The sequence below is a fragment of the Furipterus horrens genome, unplaced genomic scaffold (assembly GCF_987537825.1).
Source record: "Furipterus horrens unplaced genomic scaffold, mFurHor1.1.pri manual_scaffold_1, whole genome shotgun sequence".
Taxonomy (NCBI): domain Eukaryota; kingdom Metazoa; phylum Chordata; class Mammalia; order Chiroptera; family Furipteridae; genus Furipterus; species Furipterus horrens.
This window is the reverse complement of record NW_028327171.1, coordinates 192334097-192357631: the sequence shown is the minus strand read 5'-3', so window position 1 is coordinate 192357631 and position 23535 is coordinate 192334097. Positions and strand designations below refer to the sequence as shown.

The 23535-nt window shown below is 36.1% G+C and overlaps 1 protein-coding gene across 35 annotated transcripts in view; it reads right to left on the bottom strand.

Moving 5' to 3' along the window:
• Positions 1–23535, bottom strand: part of ABI2 (abl interactor 2) — a 102370-nt gene that overhangs the window by 17392 nt on the left and 61443 nt on the right. For 4 of the 35 annotated variants that reach the window (XM_090282792.1, XM_090282708.1, XM_090282705.1 and 1 more), the window contains exons 4-9: positions 23142–23159; positions 17588–17685; positions 14562–14708; positions 13713–13837; positions 12313–12495; positions 8243–8401 (exon numbers count right to left, since the gene is read on the bottom strand). In XM_090282792.1, coding sequence (XP_090138918.1) covers positions 8243–8401; positions 12313–12495; positions 13713–13837; positions 14562–14708; positions 17588–17685; positions 23142–23159 — 730 coding nt within the window. The remainder of the gene's footprint in view (positions 1–8242; positions 8402–12312; positions 12496–13712; positions 13838–14561; positions 14709–17587; positions 17686–23141; positions 23160–23535) is intronic. The other 31 variants (XM_090282813.1, XM_090282822.1, XM_090282725.1 and 28 more) reach the window with 13 other exon arrangements.

Below are 23535 nucleotides of genomic sequence, written 5' to 3'. Positions count from 1 at the left end.
GCCTTCTCCAAGGCAGGGTGGAGCCCACGGAGCAGTCCCGGCTTAAGGCGCACTGCATAACAACACAGGCAGCTCCAACCAGGCAGGCAGTCCTGCCTTCCCAGAAGGGAGGGGCTGCCAGAGGAGACTCCTTACTAGCAGCCTTGCAGGAGGAGGAGCAAAGGCAAATGTAGCTGACATTAGCCCTCATTGGTTGGAAAGTCGGACACTCCCACTGGCTTCCAGGGTGCATGGGATTCCAGGAGAGAGGACCTTTTAAACAGGAGGTGGGGAGAAGCTAGCTTGCTCTCCGGGCTCTCTTGGCTCTTGGCTTGTGGCGCTTTGGCTTGGGACTTTTGGTCACAGATGTGCTTGGATGCTCTGGGTCTCTGGCCCTTGCTTCCTGCATGGACAGGAGCACTCATGGGACCAGTGGATGCTGGGCCCACCACGGGCTTAGGCCCTGCATGGGTGGAAGCCACTCCTGGAGACAGGGTCCCATGCTGAGACGAGTATCTCGCTGGGCTCCAGCCTTTGGGACACTATATCTGAGCAGCACAGCACATGGGCCCTGGGCTGCTACATGGAGACTGGGAGCAGTGCACCCCAGATCCTGAAGGAGAGGGCTGCTGCAAGGTGATGGAGACTCTGAAACCCACAGTGCACATGCCAGACAGGATGGAGATCTGTTTGCATGGCCGCTTAAGATCCAGAAAGCACAGATAAGGAAATGGGGAACTACTTGGGGTGGTTTTGGCTTGTAACCTTTTGGAGAACAAGAGAAGTTCTGGGCCTCATGGGAGAGAAGGGTTCAGAGCAGGAGTGCTCTCAGCCCCCACAAAATTGGAACCCCGTTAATAAAAACCTTTTCTTCAGTACAAATCTTCAGGTCATGTATCAAGGCAACAAGCGGTCGAACTCCATGGTTCATGGTTACAGAAATCCCAGATCTTCCTTAAACAAAATTATTTTATAACAAGACAAGTTAGAATTTTTTTCAAAGCCAGCCCCAGGGCATGTTTAAAATTCAGTTCTAAATGGAGTTTACAAAGACTGCCCAAAATTCTGCATTTTTTGCCCAGGGCCAAACCTTTTCTATGATAATACAAATTAATCAGATACCATAGCATTTTTTTTCTGGACCATTTAAGTAAGACTTCTTCTGACCAGGACTTCTGTGAACCAGAACATCCTACTTTAGAATAGATTTATCTTCCTTAGAGCTAAGTTGGAAATGAACTATTCTAGGAATATTTAAGAAGGATTTTGATGCAAAGATTTTTTGCTATATTCAGTTTTAGACTTGGGCATCTCATGAACAGGCAAGAATAGGAAGTAACTATAAACTTGTTTTCACTCCATTTAGCTCTGATGATTCCTCATATAACAAGATCCTTTTCCCATGACCACTAAAAGATCTCCAAACTTAGATACAGTAATATTATGTTCACAATACACAACAATAAAGTTAATATAATGACACAAGCTCACCAAGTGACTTGAAGCTTATACAGAGATCTTAGGTAGAACAGCTATAAGAACTACAGCTTATTTGCACATAGAAACAAGTAGATACAGAAACAGTAAAAGGCTCTGCAAGCAAACCAAACTTAAAAGATGAGTCCGTGCTGATAAAATAGCTTGATCTTCCTGGTTATTTATAAAATCGTGTGTAGCATAATCTTTGAGGTTTGGTGTTTTAAAATGTCCAGTTCACAGAATTTTGAAAACATAGGCTTCAACATTTTTACAGCTTTATAAATTCTGAGAAAATTAAACAAAATGACATTCTAAATACTATTTTGAAAACTATTAATCACTGTTAGAGGCCATATAGATCTGCTAGCCCATTCAAATTTAGTTGCTTATATTTTACACTCCAGTGAAGGAAATAATTTAAGCCATTTATTTTAAGAATGAAATATTTTTTAAACATGGATAGCACATTAAAACAAGGAGTATTTAAAAATGAATTTATATAATCATACTCAGTAAGGGAAACATTTTTGGTGGAAAAGAATATGGTTACCAAATATTATTAGTTCTGTACTCTCTGAAGGGTTAAAAGAATTAGAGTATTTTTGTTATTCCTTTTCAATTAAAAAAATAAAAATCACCATATACTGTTATGCCAAGAAAAGCAGCACATTAAGACACAGTTTAAAAACTTAACTTGTGTTTAATAATCAGTGTAAAGGGTCTATTTGGTACTTGGTCATCTGAAAATGTCCCTATACCTCAGTTGCTTTCTTGCTTTTTTGTTCTCCCTAAAGATTGCTTAAAACGAGGATTTAAAAATAGATGCTTACTACTGCCCTTTATTCATACTGTGCTTAACCCCTACCACATCTGTATTCTTCTGGATATTTTTGGTAATTCTGTAACTTCAGTATCATTTTAATGTGCTATGCCTTCTTTGCAATTTTACCAACCCAATTTTGTTTTTCACTGGTTGATTTTTATTTTTAGTTGCTTTTAATACTATTCAGGGGTTAGAGCATGACATTTTCCCTGTGTAAAATAACATATTCAGAAATTTCTCTATCTCATATAACTATATAGTCACAGTTCTTGGAACCAACATTCCACTTTATGAATTAGAGGATTTTTTTAAGTGTTTTAAATTTTTAAGTTTTTGTTGTAAGAAAATATGAGCAGTAAAATGTAGGACATCTTTTACCAAAGCCTTAGCACTTGAATGCCACATAATTGATTCTTCACAGTTATAGTCTGAATGTTAAGTGTCTTCCCAAAATTCGTATGTTGAAATCCTAATTCCCAATGTGATGGTATGGGGGGGGGGGTCCTTTGGGAGGTGATCAGGTCGTGAGGGTGGAGCCTCATAAATGGAATTAGTACCCTTATAAAATGAGAGAAACTCTACAGAGCTCTCTCTTTTCTTCCACCGTGTGAGGCTACAAAGTGAAGACAGCAGTCTGCAACCCAGAAATGGACCATGTTAGCACACTGATCTCAGACTTCCAGCATCCAGAACTGAGAAGTTTCTGTTGTTTATAAGCACCTAGTCTATGGAACTCTGTTATAGAAGTCCAACACAGACACGTACCAAACTAGGTTTATATATATAAATTTATAAATTTGTGTATGTGTGTATATTCTTTTTTTTTAACCACCAAGGTGCTTCATATTTATATTTAAAGTAAACACCTAACTTGTGCTTAGCCCTATGTTTCAATGACCCTCCCTTTACTGCTGAAAAATGAATGATAAACTGATGTTGCTATTTCTTTGGCTGGATTAGATTAAGAAATAACAAGAACCAAAGGGTTTCAGTTATGCCCTGAGCAAAGTGTTCCTTTCATTATTGTGTTCCTAGGACTTGGCTCTATACACCTGTGTTCTGTATTTTAATTTCTATGTTACCCTTTCAAACTCAAACCAAATAGAGTAACAGTGCTGCTAGATTTACATCTCAAAGAAAACCCCAGTGAATTATATTCACAAGGATCCCAGCCTGTCAACTTACTTCTTCAGAAGCACACATCCAGGTCAAGCCTCCAACTGCAAAAAATATGCTAATAAAACACATACCAGGGGTCATTTTGTTAAATCAGGTTATTAGTTACTTGAAAAAGCACAACAAATTTTCTCAATTTAATTATGAAAAAACAGGGACCACTGTAAGGCCAGTGGAGTAATACATGAGAATTGTATGTTATTCTAAAGTAAATAAAGGAGGATTTAATAGCCTTAAAATATGGTTTGCAATATCTTGCAAAAAACGAAATTTTCAAAGAACATATTTTAGTAAAAATATATCTTTAGTTTAGAAAAAGCACTATGATTAATTGCTACAGTTACACTCTGTAAACAGTTACCAAATCCCTGGAGTAGAAAGGCAGAAGTTAACAGGAATACAAAACCAAACCAAAAACAACCAACTAACTAAATTGACTCACACATTACATTGAAGGCTCACAATTTCAATTCACTGTGCTTTCAAAAGCATAAAAAATGCTTTCATTAAAATGATTCCATAAAGATACTTTTCTACTTTAATGTATTAAAATATTTAAATATGTGCTTAAACAGCCTTTAAATAATATCCATTAACAGAGTCCTCATAAGACCAATACTCTGCCTTTGTACATGTACTCATCATGCAATATCCTTGCATATATTGGGTTGGCCAAAAAGTTTTAGTTTTTTTCTGTACGATGGCTCTAGTAGTGTGCTTAGCTGTCTTTAACTTCATTTGAAACAATTTTGTTAAGACTGTATTGTGGACTTCCAGCCAAGATGAAGATGTAGACAGACACGCTGCGTCTCCCTCAACAACTAAGAAGGAATACAACTACCTCAAAACTAGAAACAACCAGAAGTTCCAGAAAATCAAACTGCATGGAAGTCCAGCACACAAAGATATAAAGAAGAAATACTCATCCAGACAGGTAGGAGGGGCGGAGCCTGGGAGGAGAGGACGCGGTGTGGTGGTGGCAGCAATGGCAGCAGTAGCAGCAGGCCGACAGAAATCGCAGTCCCATGTTTTAAAAAGTCAGGAGGGACACCTGGGGAACCTTCCCAGCTCCTCACCGGACCTCACAGCCCACGGTCCCAGCACCAGGGAAAATCAAGCCTCATTGCTTCTGACTGTGCAGACTGGTGGGGGTTGGGGTGGAGGCAGAAACTGCAGTTCTCAGCAGAGTCTGCTTGTTTAAAGGACCCCCACGGTCATAGAATGTCTACAGACCCACACACTCTGGGAACAACGGCCAGGGCAGCAGCTAGAAGGGCGCCAATCCAGTGCAAAAGTGGGAGAGGTGCCTGGAAAAGGGGTGAGTGCTGAGCAGGCGGCATTGTTTCCTCTTGGACCCCTCCCCCACATACAGCACCACAACGTGGTGAAAAGGTTGCCCTGTACTGACAAATCCCTAAGGCTTCGCCCCTTACAATGTAACAGGAGCAATACCTCTACCTGGGATGCAGAGGCAAACAAACACAGGAGCCTGTCAGAATGAGGAAACAGAGAAGTATGGTCCAAAAGGGGAACAGATCAAGGTTCCAGTGGGAGAACTAAGCTACAAGGAGATAGCCAACCTAACAGATGAGGAGACAGACAACCTAACAGATGAAGAATTCAAAACACTGGTGATAAAGATGCTCACAGGCTTGACAGATATGCTTGAGTATGGCAAATGCATAAGAGAAGTGAAGGCTATGCTAAGTGAAAGTAAGGAAAATCCACACAAAACCAATGGTGAAAGGAAGGAAACCAGGGTTCAAATCAACAATTTGGAACAAAGGAAGAAAAAAAACAGTCAACCAGTGCAGAATGAGGAAACAAGAATGGAAAAAAATGAGGAAAACTTCCCAAATTTTGCAAAGGAAATGGACATACAAGTCCAGGAAGCACGGAGGGTCCTGGGCGAGCTGGACCCAGAGGGGACCACACCAGGACGCATCATGACTGAGATGCCAAAGTTGAAAGATAAAGACAGAGTCCTGGGGGCAGCAAGAGAGAGGCAGAGAGTTGCCGACAGGGGGGTGCCTATAGGACTACCAGCTTATTTCTCAGAGGACACTTTGCAGGCAGGAAAGGACTGGCAAGCAGTATTCAATGTGATGAAAGGCAACCCACAACCAAGATTACTCTATCCAGCAAAGCTATCATTTGGAATGAAAGGGCAGATGAAGTGCTTCCCAGACAAGGTGAAGCTAAAGGAGCTTGTCATCACCAAGCCATTATTATATGAAATGTCAAAGGAACTTACTTAAGAAAAAGATCAAAACTATGAACACTAAAATGACAACAAACTCACAACTATCAACAACTGAATCTAAAAAATAAAAACAAAATCCAACTAAGCAAACCAGAACAGGAATAGAATCATAGGTATGGGGATCATTTGGAGGGTTATTAGCTGGGAGAAGGGAGGGAGAGAAATGGGGAAATGGTGCAGGGACTAAGAAGCATAATCGGCTGGTGCAAAATAGACAGGGGGAAGTTAAAAATAATGTAGGAAAGGGTGAAACCAAAGAACTTACATGCACAACCCATGGACTAAGGGGGGTGGTATTGCTGGAGGGAAGGGGGTACTGAGAAGAGGGGAGCAAAGGGGAAAAAATTGGAACTACTGTAACAACATAATCAATAAAATACTTAAAAAAAAAGACTATTTTGACAGCTGTCATATCAGCATGTATTTTTTTTAAAACTTATAAAAATTGAACTTTTGTGCAGCCATTTTAATGTTGAAGATGGAAGAAGATATGTAGTATTTTCAGCATATTATGCTTTATTATTTCAAGGAAGGTAAAAACACAACTGAAACGCAAAAGAAGATTTGTACAGAGTATGGAGAAAGATGCGCTGACTGATTGCACATGTCAAAAGTGGTTTATAAAGTTTCCTGGTACTACTGACATTTTGGCCAAATAATTCTTTGCTGTGAGGCTGTCTTATGCATTGGAAGATGTTTACCAGCATTTCTGGCCTCTACCCACTAGAAGCCAATAGTGGGAGATATCAAATATACTCAAAATAGCCAAATCAATAAAGTTACAGGTGAAAATGAAAAACGTGTCTTTCATTTTATGTAAAAAACTGAACAGATTTTTGGTCAAACCAATACATTCTATATTAGTTGTTCCCAAGCTGTAACAGTGAAGCATTTTGACTCCATTACAGAACCTGCCGAATTTGGACTGAGGACAATCTTTCAAAACTCACTGCAAAGAGAAGAAAGGACATAAAGGTCATAAGCAATAATTATCTAGATTTTCAAGAGGGGCAGCGAAAGAGAACTATGAAATAATGCATGTCTAACAAAGAGAGGTTTAAAAATAAAAATGCAGTTAGGTACAAAATAGCTCCTATTCAAATATGGGTTTGGAACACATGATTTAAAAGAATGGATGAAAAGACAGATTTGTTAAAATTAAGCTCAAAATGAGTTAACAAGAATGGCACAGCCAACATCACTAAGTGTGATCAAAGGCAGCAGTAAGAGAAGTATATTTCTAGTAAGGCACTATAGGGCGCACTGATTAGACTGTAAATACGGTACTGAATTTGAAGAGAGACCCAAAACAGTGAAGGGATCCAAATAAAGGAACAAGGGATTCATTCTACATTCAACAAATAGTTACTGAACACTATTCCCAAAATACAACTGTATAAAAGAATGACGAAGTCTCAGGCTCTCGTGCACTTTACACTATAGTGCAGACATCCTCCTCCTGATAAAAGAGAACACATGAGAAGGTAAAAGAAAGATTTTTTTAAAAAATCTGAAGGTAAGTAGCATAGAAAGAACATGGAATCAGATAACCTAAGTTCAAATCCTAACTTAACCTTCACCTCAGTTTCAGTTTCCTCACTGGTAAAACACAGATGAAAATGATCATATAAGAATCAAATGAGATAATAAATATAAAAGCATTCTTTAAACTGTGTTTAAGAAAAGGGTTCAAATTTCTTCTGCACAACTCCAAAGAATAAATCAAGGGTTCACCAAAAGGTAGTAGCCATAGTATACAGATTCCAACTCTATAAAATTTAGGGTATATCAAAGGTAAATGTGCTATCCCCTAAATTAGAGGTGATCACATACAAACTTACTGGCCTCTTGACAAAAATCCAGAGAAACACAGTAAGTCAACATGCCATGTCTACAGGTCATGAAGTCTGATTTTTCTCTTACTCTTTCTGGAGAAGCAAAAATTATTATATGTAATATTAAATATGTGCCATATTAAATTTTCGATGTGCATGATGCAACTGAAAGATGATGTTATATCTGAATCAATCTGTCCAACTCCCAGTTTTCCCATCATAGGTTTGGTATGAGAATTGAATAAGACAGTAAAAGTCCCTAACACAAAGCAGCTTCAAAAATGTCCCTTTTACTTTGCCACTTATAAACTGTCCATATGCACTCAATTTTTATAATTTGCTACTCATAGAGCAAGGATATTTGACTAAATAGAAAGAAAAAATTTTTTTTTACCACACTATATTATTTTTAAAAGCAAATAATCACTAGCATACTCAAAAAGAATCTGTTCAAGAAAATTATGTTCTATAACTTTATAAGAAAACCATATATTTATATTTTTAAAAAAGAAATAGAACTGGAAAATACAGTATTAGTACCCTTGTATTCATTCTTCCATTTATTCAAACAAAAAATAGTACTGACCACCTATCATGTGGTAATCATTTGTATTTAAAGTTTTTTTTTCCTTCTGTAACTAAAGGATATTAACCAAGTACATTCTATAAGATGTAAGAGTATCTAACCTGGATTCTGGCTATAAAAAGGTCCTCCATTCATCTGATTCTGAAGGCTTGTTTGTGAAGTTATAGAAGGAGGGCGTCTGTAGGGCAATGAGCCCCCTACTGTTGGGGGAGTATGGCGAGAGGCAGGTCTATTCATGCTGTAGAACTGAACAGGATGACCTGGAAAAGGAAAAGAACATAAAGCTGCCGTTAAAAGAAAATTATCTCAGACAATGAAATACTTTAGGTACAATGCCTTAATCTTAATAAGATTATGAAAAATTACAATGTTAGCTAATTTTATTAGTTATCTGACAAACATAATGCAAGGTGACAATTACTGCTCAGCTGACATTATATCAAAAGTGCAAAAGCAGGAAAATAGTTTCATGATTAGGTCTGGAAAACCTATACCTAAATAGATTACTAATTAATATTAAGATTTTATTAAGTTAATAATTTGATAGGATTTCCAAATCATCACAATTAATTAAAATTTATGGCTCACTTCCTCTGCTCCAACGCCCCTCCCAATTTCACTACACACTAAAAATTAAACTAAGCAAGGTAAGAATGACATTTAGGAGAGAAAAAAAAATGTTTGACACACATTCTTATTCCAAGTTAATACTACTAATAATAATATATGTAAGGTAGCAAAGCAATTAAAAAGAAAAACAAAATATTTCCAGCAAAATGTCAAGTGAGATAATGAAATCAAACACATCTTTATTGGATCAAAGATATCCATCTCTAAAACCAGATTATTTTGTCTTAAAATAAGAGTTTAAAAAAATTTACAATTATGAAAAAAGCTAAGACAACAAAAGTGAATCAAAATATCTTTTTTTTTTTTTTTTCCTGCCCTGACTGGTGTGGCTCAATGGACTGAGCGTCGGCCTGTGAACCAAAGGGCCGCCAGTTCAATTCCCAGTCAGGGCACATGCCTGGGTTGCAGGCCAGGTCCCCCAGTTGAGGGTGTGTGAGAGGCAACCACACATTGATGCTTCTCTCCCTTTCTCTCTCCCTCCCTCTCTCTCAAAATAAATAAAATCTTTAAAAAATACATCTTATTTTTAATATCCTCCCTGGACCTGTACATGTGTATCAGCAATTTCACTGTATTTTGATCTCTGAGAGTACTTCAATAACTAATGCCAACTAAAGACACTATTTCCTAACTACCCAGTTTCCTAATGCAATCCAGTTCCTAAATTTTATCTTAACTCCACTCCCACTGAAAATCATTCAGCTGGAGGCCTACTGTTACAGACAAACAAAGCACTAAAGCACCCAAGAGAACACTCCAGCAGGCAAGAGAGGAAGAGAGGGATGGGAAGGGGAGAGGGAAGTGAGAGAGAGAGGAGGAGGAAAGAAAAGTATCAGGGGAAGAAAGGAGGAGGGAAAGAGAGGATAAGGTGAAGAGAAAGAAGGAGGGAAAAGGAAATGAGAATGGGCAAGGGAGGAAGGAAGGGAAGGTGAGAAGAGAAAAGAAAAGAAAAAACACAACATTTTTCAAGTTATCCATGATTGTAAAATGGTTTTTGCATGACTAAAATTCATCTTCAGGAACTCCATAAACTTATCAAACCTTGTGTCATATAAAGAATGCTATAAAAGTACTCAAGATCTCCTATACCATTTAACTTTCTTACACGTGACAATATCAAAACCTAAAAATCAATTCATTATATATAAATCTTAAGTATTAAAGTTTAAACATAATCCACTGTCAACTCACTGTAACCGTGATTAAAAATATATAAAAACACAAACTACTTAAAAGGTATATCTTGTCACACCAGATCCAGCCCTGGCTGGTGTGGCTCAGCTGGCTGCAGTGTACTCCCACAGACCGAGGGGTCTCAGATTCGATTCCTGGTCAGGACACATGCCTGGGTTTCAGGTTTGGTTCCTCGTCAGAGCACATGCAGAACACAACTGATCGATGTTTCTTGTATCAATGTTTCTCTCCCTGTGTCTCCCTCCCTTCCCCTCTCTATAAAATCAACAAATCCTTGGGTGAGGATTTAAAAAACGACAAGTTGCCAGATACAAATAAATTACTGGCATTTTAGTAATTACTCTGTAACAAACTAAAACAAACCTAGGACCATCAAGTTAAAAACATCTGATAATTAACAGCACTGTGAATTTTATATAGTTAGATCCAGTTTAAAATATCACATGTAGTAAGTACTCAGTGATTCATAGACAGTACGTAACAGAGACAAAGAGACTACTCATATCATTAATAAGGCATTGACTTTGCATTTAATTGAAAACCAAAACAAAACTACAGTTTAATTACCATAGACCTAATTGTAAAACCTAAAATAAATAACTTATAGAAGAAAACAGGACGGAATCTTCATGACCATATGCAAGGTAAAAAGCTTGTAATATGATACCAAAAGCACAATCTACAAAAGACATAAAATTGATGAACTACCCACATTTGAAATGAAAACCTAAGCTTATACAAGTCTGTGTGCAAGTGTCTATGGCAGATTAGCCATAATCACCCCAAACAGGAAATCCAAATGTCCCAAATATCCCTCACCTGGGAAAGGGATCAACTGTGTGCCTCCATACAGAACAATAACTCAGTAATAAAAAGGCAAAAAATAATAAAACATGCTACAACACAAATAGCAAATGCATTGTGCCAAAAAGCCATACCCAAAAGGCCATATATCATATGCTTCCAATTGCACGGATCATCTTACAGAGGTAAAACTTGAGAGACTAAAACCAGACCAAGTGGTTGCCAGGGGCTAGGAGTGAAAGGCAGGAGGCCTTCAAAGACCACAAGGAGGCAGTTAGGGGATGTTAAGGCTGTTACACATCTTGACTGTAGTTGTTGTGACATCACTTTATACAATTCAAAACTCACAGAAATACACATTAAAAAGGGTAAATTTTACTGTACATAATTTGTACCTTAATAAAAAAAAATTATGTGACTCACAGATACTGTATAAAAAAGATATTGATATAAATTGTTACTGAGGCATTTACTACCATTTTTTGTTTTAAAAAAACTAACTATAATCATCCACTTATACAGTAAGTGTTTATTCAATGTTTATGACCCAGCCCATGTTATTAAATTATAAAAATGCTCTCACGTGGGGGTGATTCGTCCTTTCTGGGCCTACGATTTCAAGATGTATTTTTTACTGATGCAGGAGCATAGCAAAATTCCTTTAACTAGTCTGGCCAAACAGAGCTGGACAGAGGTCAAAGAACAGCCCATGTTTACATTTATCCCCTGTTTCTACTATAATAGCTTTTCTTAAAAAGTGCTGTTAATAGAAGCTATCCCATAAAACACCATACAAAATCCATCTTAACACCTGGTTATAGCAGCAGAGCTGAATATATAAACTGTGAAGTATTCGATAAGCTAACGTGATGTTTGTCCAAACATATACATTTTTATAATAGATAAGAACTTATTTACTAACCAGCATCACTATTACCTTTGCAGATACATGTTATAGCAATTGAGCCCTTTTTTCCTTCCCCATCAAAAAACAGATTTTAAGCTGTAATTTCAGTCAAATGTAAATAACAAGTAAACCTGAAATTCTTTAAAAGTCCACTGTCTATGTGTTTCCAATGCAGCTATAATAAGCAACAGGTTCTGTTATAATAGTCTTAGAGACTTTTAAATAACTCTATCAAATATTTCCAATAAAATATACCTTAGAATTAGTCATATTTTTATTTTCATGAATAACTTAACTTGTAACAAACAATATTTCTAATGACAACTATTCAAAGCTGTATAGAAGACAGTGCCTTACTAAATATACAAACTTCTATTAAATGAAATTCAAGCAATAAAAAAAAACAACATATATTTGTGCTGCTGTAATGGAAAAATGTATGAGAAACTTCACCCTGATTTCCTAAGAATATTTTATTTTGGTCACATGTCATTTTCTAGTTAGTAAATTATTCTTCATATTTATATATACACACAAAGCACAAACAAACAAACAAAAATCATAAAGCTGGAGTTACAGGTAACAGAAGAGCCAGATGACTGGATTTTGCCTGCAAAGGAATAAGCCAATACTCACCTGTAGGGGGAGTGGAAGAAACAACAGGGGGAGTTGGAGAAGTGAAGCCATCAGCAAGGGTCTGGGCACCCCCGGCAGCTGCTTCAGGGGCAGTGGAGGAAGGGACAGTAGCAGGAGCAAGAGGGGCAGGGGCAGATGCAGAAGTAGCAGGAAGGGGAGGAGTACCAGCAGAGCCAGCAGGGGCTGAGGGGAAAGAGGAGTGAGAGGCAGCATTAACAAGGCAATCCCACTAGGCAGGACTAGAAAAGGCATTAGAAAACTTCATGTTAGATATTCAGTGCTCAACACTAACCAAAGAGTAGAGGAGCGTGGTAAAAAGCAAAAAAGAATCAAGCTTATGTTAAGGGATTATTAGGTATGCAGCAAATAATTCAAGATGCCAGGATAATGTAGAGATTTTTAAATTCATTAAAAACAAGCATTCTTTTTTACCTGAAAGCCACTATTCTGCAAGAAAAGTGCTCCCTTTATATTGTAATCTTTAGCATAGCATTCTGTAAAAAATATACAAAACTAAACCTTGGCTGGGTACTCAGCTGGTTAGAGCGTCATCCTGATATGCCAGTCTTGCAGGTTCAATCCCCAGTCATACAAGAATCAACCAATGAATGCTTAAATAAGTAGAAGAACAAATTGATGTTTCTATCTCTCAGATAGAGAGATAGAGAAATAGAGAGACAGAACACAAAACTAAACACTAGGAAACAACAGCATCCCATTCTGAATTACACAAATCAGAAAATAAGCATATGTTCCAGACATAAATACCTTTCAGGTAAAAAAACAAAAAAACATTTAGCAAAACAAATCTTTCTTTTCAATTATTTTTGAAAATGTATTATCTATTTGTTATTAGGATAAGTAAATTAAATATGTAATATTCTATCCCTATGTCTTTTGTGTCATGTTTTTAAAACAAAATTTTAACTTTGGTATTCTCAGATTAAATAAATACATTTTTCTGTTTCAGAGAAAAGAGGGTAGGTAGCATTTCAGAGACTATTAAGTTCCAACAGTCCACTAAATTTAACTGTCAAAACTACTCTGACTTAACTAAAGTTGCCTTTTAACACTTTTAAACATTTAACACATTTGTCCAATCCTTTGTCTCACATATGGTTTTCACACTGAGTCCTCTCTCGGTCCCAAGGCATGCACTGTCATAACACTAGCTGAAATTAAACATACAGCATACCAGGCATCAGCTGAGCTACAGCATCAAAAACATAAACTTAGAAATTACTTGGTTAAAAATAGCAAATGCATAATAAAGATTTCTCAATACCTATGGAGTCCTAAAGGAAAATAAACCCTGATTATGAAGAAAGCCCACTGTAATTAAATCAGAAATTGAATTCAAATCCAGAAAGGACAAGTGAAGAGGAAGTACCATGTTTTACCTGGGAAGACACTGGGAGGAGAGGGAGTAGGAACAGCAATGGGAACGCCTACACTCCCACTTCCACTGTTCTCACGGCTGCTGCTCCGACTACTTGGGTGGCTTCCTCCACTACTCCCACTGCTGCTGAAGAAATAGGAGCCACCAAGACATGAGAATTATATACAGTAAGAGATCTCTAGCATTTCCCAACACTTTCCAAAATGAATAGAGTTACAATAAAGATAATTCAAGCCTTCCACTTCAAATATGAATTTAGTAGTATGGGAAAAAGCTAAGTTCAGGAAACTTGTTTTGACCACCCTTTAAGAAGCCTGTATCAAAGAAATTAAAAAAGAAGAAAAAATTTTATGAACATAAATGATAAATGATGGGCTCAACACATAAAAATAACAATACTTTCTTTTACTCCAGTTGAATGCATGTCTGAAGAAATTCCTTTTATAATAAGTCTTCCTGAATGAATTATTTGATTAATTTTATTTGTAATATCTTGATACACTATCCCATAATGATGTTTTATTGCACATAGTTTTTCATCTGTAAAGTTCCACCAAAAAACAATTTGAAATTTCCCATATCTGGTCCATAGTTTTTTTAAGGTCAGCTGTAACTATTAATTTTGCACAGAAGTTTGTCCTTTAACATGTCTTTTTTTTTCCCCCAACTTCCTAATTTCTCAAAGCTGCATCAGAACAGGAGGAGAGAGAGGTGGAATCAGATGAGGTTTGGGAGAGCAGAGTGAGGAAAAGAACTTAGTGCTTGGAAAATGAGAGAGATTTAACTGAAGTTATCTGAACAAATTATGGTACTATGACCATCACATTTTGTGCTGAGGGAGAGAAAATACCTGTAAGTTCGATTTCTTTGATTCACAGAAGCTGTCCTCACAGGGCTCTGCTGCGAGGGAGCCATATTACGGGTTGGGCTAGGTACGTAATCATTGGGTACCACTGGGGGACGCACTGGCTCCAGTGTGCGATAGGGGGAGTGCCGCCTACAAAAAGAAGAGCGTATGTATTGTGTGATTAGCAAGTTTCGGCACAATGAATTCAAAGAGTTGCCAGTAGTGAAATACAATTTGCACTCAGAGATAGAAAAATGTGATTTTACATAACCCAGCTACCAATTTCAGGCTTTCCTTAAGCATTATTTCTCCATCATTAGGGTTTTGATAAGTATTGTTATTTTTTTAGTCCCCAACCTCATTTCTCTGTGCTAATGCAATTTTGTTCATTCATTCTCATTGAGCATAAAGATTCTCCCACCTGGTAAGCCAATGTTTCCCAAACTCTCCTTTTCTTTTGGATGAGTTCAAGTTATTTTAGTACCACGTCAAAGTCTCCCAACTGCATTCCATGAATGCACTAATTATCTTCCTCACCCCTCTCTCCCTAACCAAAAATACTCATAGATAGGTTCCACAACCCCCACATTGATGATCATAGCAATTATAACCCTGTATTTCCTTTTCTATATACTCAATACAGAAAAATTAGACTATATCCATACACACACACAAAAACCAATTTAATCTCAGCCCTTTCCATTCTCACCTCATTTCCTCCTTTAACTTTTACCTTGGTCTCTTTTACCTTTTACCCTCCCTCAGAGTTCAACAATTAAAAGGGAGGAAAAAAAGACAAAGACTACGTGAGTCTTTTGACTTTATTTACTCTGAACTATAAAGTTCAAAACAAACTGGATTTTATTAACGGGGCTCCCTTTCCTCCTCCAAATTTCTTCTTAAGGGAAGAGAATGAGAAGAGTAAGAAAGGAAATATGGTTTCCAAATTCTTTTTTTGTGTGTTAACATTTAGATATATTTTTTAAATTTTTTATTTTTTCGATTAGTTTACATTCGATATTATTTTGTATTAGTTTCAGGTGTATAGCACATGGTTTCCAAGTTATTCACAACAATGATAAATAATGAACATTTTATAGATGAGATTCTGGTTTTTAAAAGAATAAAAACTAGGATCTCAAAATGTGAAAATTAAAAAGCTTTCTTTTCCTGAAATGATGTTGCTCACTTAACTGAATTTCTCAGTAATTCACTCCTTCAAAGCTCCCAAGGTTTCGTTAAATACTGCTCTCCTGGGTTACTCAAAGTATGGGTCACTGATTCTGGATGAGATCACTTTGCAATAACCCATTCACCATACTATCCTCAAAATCTCCCTGCATGAATACATATATACATTAATAATTAAAAATAAATTAGGGGCACTAGATGAAATATTGGGTCAAAGGAAGAAAAAGAAATGTCAGGGCCTTGCACCTAAAATACTAAAAAGAAGTTTTGGCATCTCTGAAATTATGATGTAAATATTAAAAAACTATAAAATAGAAACTGATTAATTTCTAAACATCTGTTTTCCAGACAATTTTTCCCACACAACAAAAATGTTCTGTTTCAAGCCAAGAAAAAAACCCTTTGCTGATTGAGAACTATACAGTGAAGAAAATAAGGTTAAAAACAAGGGGCATAAGAACAAAATATGGTGGCTAGGAGAGACTGCAAAAAGGCCAGGCTATGGCCATCATCCAGCAAGTGGTACTGATAGATTAAGGATCCTGCAAAACCCTTGCTAATACACAAGGAAAACAAATATTGATATATAAGTAAATCTTCAAAATCTGAGAGTAAAAGAACATTTTATTTCATAGAGACTACAGTGGGTTAGCTTGCTAACAATCTTGATTTAAAAATCTAACAAAATTCGTTGCATACGATACATAATAAAATTGTGGATGTGCCACAGGAAAATAAAGCAAATGCTTCATCTTGATCTGATTCTGAAAAATTATACCCTACCATGTCATCTACATTCTACCCTGAAGTTTAAATCTTATTTATCTACTAGATTTGTTCCTCTCTAATCTAAGCAGATTTTTTTTTCCACCCCAAATAAAATCCTATTCCTGGCTGGAATTCATTTTTATTGTTTTCCACTGTTTTAACAATCCTCTTCCAATATTATCCTCCTTTATATCCCAACTCATCTTTGTCTTGTCCTGATCCACAGCACTTGATTAGTTGTTTTTGTTGTTGTTGTTGTTTGTTTTGTTTTGTTTTTTTGGTGAGGGGGCCAAAAACAAGATTGTCAATTAAAAATTTCTAAGCATATATCATAAAGCCAATGGTTGTTATAGCATTTTGTCTTTGTTTTACACTTTCAAAAATCCAATCCATGGTAGTGACCCTGAGAAATTAATAGGTGACAAATATTACCCCCTTTTACAGATGAAAAAACTGAATTGCTAAGAGGCTGACTATATAAGACCACAGAGCAGAGCAGAGCTGGACCACAATTTTGGTCATCTGACTTCTGGGGTACATTATGTCCACCTGCTCACAAATCTCCACGATAAACCAAATTTTTATACTATGATGCTACAGAAGAAAAGCCAATACCTTCTATTAATTGACCATTTCTGCCAAAAGTCAAATTCAGAGCCCATTTCTATAGAACCAAATTAAAGCTCTATATTCTCATAACATGAAATTACCGAATTTTGTAACCTTCACAATGCTCTTCAGAGAAAGTCTAAATAAGGATAGTCAACTATAATACAACAGACTAAAACTTTTATAAAAGTAAGAATTAAGAGTGCAATTTATAGTAAACCATGAACTTGGACTAGTATTTTATCTTAAATATAAAATTCATTAGAAATATAATTTCTAAAAATCCTTTTAAAGTATAAAAATGTTTCCCAGGAAAAGGGAAAATCACACACAAAAAGACAATCCTACAAAGAAAATGTTCTGTTTTCAAATATTAAAAAATAATTTAAACATATGTAGTGTTTAGTTTTCAACAACACTACATGAAATGGTTTCCAATTATTACTCAGTTACATACTCACCCAAGTGTCCCTTTCCCTGACATAGGGGGACTGGGGGGTTTCTGAGTTGGAGGTGTTGTACGTGGCAGTCCACCCATCTTCATATTCTGGGTGCTCACCTACAAAATTTTTGAGGAAAACTCAACTTGTATGCAGTGAAACAAAGTGTCATTTTGGGAAAATAATGTTATGCTATTTAACAAAAAAGGGGAAGGTTTAAATAGGAAGAATTATTAGAGGCCATGCATTCCATATGCAATATCTACTCTACTATTATTCTACAGTTGTACTCAAAGGACTCTTCCTAACGTGAAATTTTCAAATAATTATAAACTTGTATGCAAAGACTTTATTTGCCATTAGGCCATCACACCAACAGATCACTGGTCAGACTATCTGACACTACACTCAACTGAAATTAAATAGGGTAACTATAAAAACTTTAGTTTTAAAAGAGTAAATTTAATCAGAACCAATGACGCCCTTAAGCAATTCCTTTTTAGGTAAGTATATCATACAAACTGTTTCTCAAATAAAATATGCAACTATGGTTTTGAACCATTGTAACTAGACAATACAAAATAAAGTCAAATTGCATGATATACATATAAAATTTTAATTTAAATAGTGGGTCGGCCTTACAATTCAGATTTTTTTAATGTTCTCTTATGAAGGAATCACCTACCTGTAAACTGCCAGAAGTTAAGGCATGTTCCTAGACACTGAACTGGCAACTTAGGGCTGAGATATCCTATTCAATTCTGAGTAGGGTAGGGACCACAGGCAATGCCTAGTTCCAATGGGAATTAGATCCATTCAGGCCCAAAATGGAGGTTAATTCAGTCATAGGAAGAATGTAAGCACATAATTCTAAATCAGAGCTGGGCTTTACTCCTCACTCTTCTGTGTCCCCAACTGAAAGTGCAAGTGTAGAAAAGTTGGGTGATAAGAGAACAATGGATGCCACAAAAGTATGACAGCACTTACACAGAAAGACCTAGAAATCTAGATATTTTAAGGAGCTAAGAGAACTCATTGACAAATATAATTCAAATGCAATCTCAAATTGTCTGAGATTATCAATGGGTTAGAGTTAATGTCCACCATATAGGTTTATACCTGACCCTACTGTCAGCCCCTCATATTCTGGACTGTCAAACACTTCAAAAAAGGATCTTAACTTTTGTAATAAGAATGTCTACAGTATTCAAATTACACTTGTAAAATGAAACTTCAAGACATTACACCAATGAAATCTATTTCTGTATGTAATTTAAAAAATAAAATTTTAATAAAACAAATTGTATATAGAGTACTGAGGCTATCAAAACTAAATAGAATGTTTTTAAATCCTAAAATACTATTTGTCATCTAAATAAGTAAGAAATAATGATATCAAGGAACAAAAATTCTTCAAATGAATAGCCCAGTGAACAAGTTGTGTGTGATGATAAACCAATCTTTAATGACAAATGATACCTTTGAAATGTCAGCATTTTTAAAGTGAAGCATTTATTGGTAACCCTTTTGCCGTTGCTTTTTTAACAATAAATATAAAACAAACTGGTTATCAAGTAAGAATAAAGATTAACTTATCCTTGCTCTCCCCCTCATAAATAAGCAGAGGGGTATACTGATTATATCTTAAAATGAAAATGTCAGAAGTTTTTTTTAAAAAATCAATCCACATTTGGGGAAAATTTTAGGAATAATATGACAAATAACCAATAGCTTTTAAAACTATAAATTTTAATTTATGGTACCAGAGAGTTTTTAAAATTAGTAGCCAAAGTCCTTTAAGCTCAACCTTAAACAACGTAAAACCCAAAGTTACTTCAAGTGATGAGGGAGAAGTAGGTGAACCAAACACTAAACTACATCAATTTGCTATAAAGGAAGGAAGAGGATCAGGAATAGAAAAGAGTAGAAGAGAATTTTATTCTATACATGGAATAGCTAAAATACTTGAAAACAGCTTTCCAACTGATTTAAGGTTTTGGTATGTAAGGTGGTTTTTGTTTAAATTGCAGTATCTTCTTTAGGTCTTTCAATCTACACCCCCCGCCCCCAAAATAAAGTAACAATTTATAAATTAAAATCTGGTAGACATTTCTATAAATAAAACTTGCTGCATTTAATATCTGTAGAATCATCACATGATTGTGTTTGGTTAATGAAGTTTGGATGAGTAACTTAAATCACTGAGTTCTCTGAGCATCCTGATAACCAGTGTTTTGAACTCTGCATTTGATAGGTTGGCTGTCTCTGTTTCATTTAGTTCTTTTCTGGGGTTTTGTTCTGTTCTTTCATTTGGTATAGAAATCTTTGCCTCCTCAATTTGGCAGCCTCCCTGTGTTTGTTTCTGTGTATTAGGTAGAGCAGCTTTTACTCCTTATCTTAGTAGCACCGCCTATTGTAGAAAACACATGTGTAGATTGTGTGGGTCGGAGCCTTAAGTAATTGCCAGGTTGGGGCAACTCGCCTCACTGCTTTGTAGCTCAGTAACAGGGGAAGGACTCGGACAAAGGATAATGCCAGTGCCTGGTTTCTGGAGGTTTGCTTGGCACTCACCCGGTTTCTGGTCACTTCACCCACTTCCTGTATGCAAATTAAGCTCTTCCAGCTACTGTCCTGGTCATAAAACCCAGAGTGGGTTTGCGTACATTCTAAGTCCTCGCAGGCCCTTTAAGTAGCAAAAATACAGCAGATTCTTCCACCACCCCAACCCCCACTGGTATTTACAGCCAGATGTAACAAGGATTTATCTTCCCAGTGCTGGAACCCTGGGCTGTGCGGTCTGGCCTGGGGCTGGGATAGTTTGATTCCAATGTATCCCTCCCAATTTTTATCTACCACACATCAATATGGGACCTTCTGTTCTGCCATGTTGCCACTGCCCCTCCTACCAGTTTGGATGAATGTGTCTTCTTCAAACCCTTGGTTGTCGGACTTCCATACAGCTTGAGTTTCTAATGGTGTGGGTGTTATTAGTTTTAAGATCTGGTTGTAATTCTTTCTATGGTTGCAGTGAGAAGGCTTAGCATATCTACCTACGCCTCCATCTTGACCGGAGGTCTTATTATCAGTCTTTATTATTTTTGATTAAACTAATACACTTACTTAAAAAGTACTTATACTTAGCTTCATTAATGACAACTTAACTGTTTTCAAAAGCAGACAAATCCATTTCAAATACATCAATAACAGAGCCTTAATACTCTTTTTATTATAAAAATAAAGAGTAGGGAAAGGGTAGCCCAATTCGAGGTGCATTCCATTTTAATATTGCCTCTGATACCTTTTAAAACATTTCCAATATGGCATTCTATCCATTGGCTTTTTTAGGCCTTTTGTTGTAAAAATATCAGCACACTGCATTTAAAGGTCTTATGAATTAAACTCTACAACTTGTTTTCCTCAGTCAACTGAAGAAAACACAACCCAAATTTCAGATGAAAAGAACCATTAAACATCACCAGAACACAGGTATAAAATGTTAAAAATTCAACTTTTAAGCATGGAGGTCTCCTCCGAGTCAGTTCTCATGTGTCTGATCGTAAAGTACAAACTTTGTTTAGAGTCCGTCTAAAAGGCATCAAATCAGACAGCAACAAGGGCAAAAACAGAGCTCAAGAAGAGCTGAGGCAGAAATCAAAGTAGCAGATAATCCTACCAACATCAGGAGGCTTTTAGGGCACATGACATAATCCACAGGTCACCAAGAAGCTCAGCTGAAAAACTACTGAACTAGTCCCTGATTTTTTTTCTTTAATTCTATTTTATATCTTAATATATTGCATTATTCCATTAATCACCCTTGCAAAACCACTAATCTTTTTTTCCAGCATAAAAGGAGAAATGATTTTGCTATATGTTGAATATTTTTTTCACTCTACTTTGTTTTGGTTCACTCCAAATTATTAATGTACCACAAATTTATAGAGAAACAGCCATATTCACAAAGAAGAAGAGGAAGAAAGAAAAGACAGAGCATTGGTACACTCTATCTTGAGGATAAACTCAGGGTACCTTTCCCATCTGTCAACTCCACTCAGGTATAGTAGAAACACCTACCCTGCATAGGGCCACTGTACTGAAGACTGAAGCTATTTGGTATAAAGAGCAAAGATGTTAAGGAATGTTATCCATGTGTGATGTTTCCTTGTTAGATCTTTCTTTCAAGGACCCTCTCAAGGATTTCCCACTCATTTTGGCCTATCTCCCGCATGGAGATCCTGAATCCAGGATAGTCAAGAAGGAATCATAGTAGGGTTTGGAGGAAACTTTTAGGGAAAAGAATTGGTCCATTTTTGTTTTTCCTTCTGTGTATTTCACTTTCGACATTAACACATCAATAGCCAAAATATGAATACAGACTTTAGAGGAAAAGAGCCAAGGTAGCCACACACTGTTTTGGCTCTAGTGCTACCTATTTTTATGCAAAAGGAATACCCTCACTATTCTATATGCTTCATTCACCAAACCTGAGGACATGGAGCCAACACTAATCAATAACACAAAAAGGGATTTTGCCTGGGCTCCTCTAGTCACATCTCCCTATCACAGAAATTTCTGTGGCCACATGGTTAGTATCTAATTAATAATTCAGATCTCAGTTATCCTGTCTTCTTGTTATCACTTTCTACACCAAAGACATGGCAAACAACTGAGTATTAGAAAGGCACTGCATTTAGAAAGAAATTATAAAACTTACCTAAGGGGAAAAAAAAAAAGGAAATGCAGGCTCAGTTTGGTGAAAATTTTGTAACATACTATTTGCCAGACTTCTTGAATATACCAGAATGTCTTTTACTGTTAATCCTCCAAAATACTACAATAAAAATGTTACTGATACAAAAAACAAAAGGAAGTATTTCTCTGATTCTTAACTTGTATTTTGTGAAACAACTATCATGCACTTTTGATGTTTTGCATATAATTCTTAGCTTAAAAACTCTTAAAGTGATTTTATAATGAAACCTGTATTTTATATTGCAATTTGAGAAAAGTATTTTTCAAAATACACGATACTGCAACTTAAAAAAAACCTGTAACAATGAATATTTTCCACTTCTTGATTTCTTTACATTAAAAGTCAAGAGATAATGACACAGTGGCCACAAAGTATGTAATAAAGCACACCATTTATAGAATAAAAAGGCTATTACACAGGGGGAGGGTTAAATAAAGCACATTAGTTGGCTCTCCAATCCATAACAAAATTTCTACATTTACAAACTCCAACTCACTTTATTTCATAATGACATTTTATGATAGGGTAATTTACATTTTAGCTTCAAGAAATACATTAACACTGCAAAATAAGCATTTATTTACTAAGCATCTAATGAATAGTCAGGCACTGTTCTAGGCACACAAGATAGGGCAATGAACAGACAAAAACTGCCCTCATGGAACATAAAGACACCACAAAGTTGCATGACAAAAATAAATAAGTAGAAAGAGGAATTATTCTTTGGTTTTAAAAGGCCAACTGCCAAATATCTCTTCACTCCCCATATGTAATATTCTATATAAGAACAAAGAATGGAAATCCAGCCCTGGAATCTCTTACCTTAAATCTAAGCAACCACTTAATGCATAAATGGAGCAAATAAAAGAGGTAAGGAAAAAAAGCATTGAAAAGTTAGTTGGAACTTCAGGATGTGAAGAGAAAGGAAAAATCAAAGAAAAAACAAGTTAAGCATTCAGCATTAAAAAATAATGTTTCAGTAGATCATAGAAAGAGTGGTTAAAGCAGAATGTGTCATGAACAAGAGATTTTTGATGAAATTATATGACATTGTTTTATTCAAAAACTTAAAACTCTATTAAAGGTTTCTTCAAATCAGTGACTTCTGAACACTAAAAGTTCAAACAATGAAAAGGACTACAGATTCCCACAACAGTAACATTTTACTTGAGAATTAAACAAGAACTAAAGTGTAGAATCTTTATTTTTATTATAT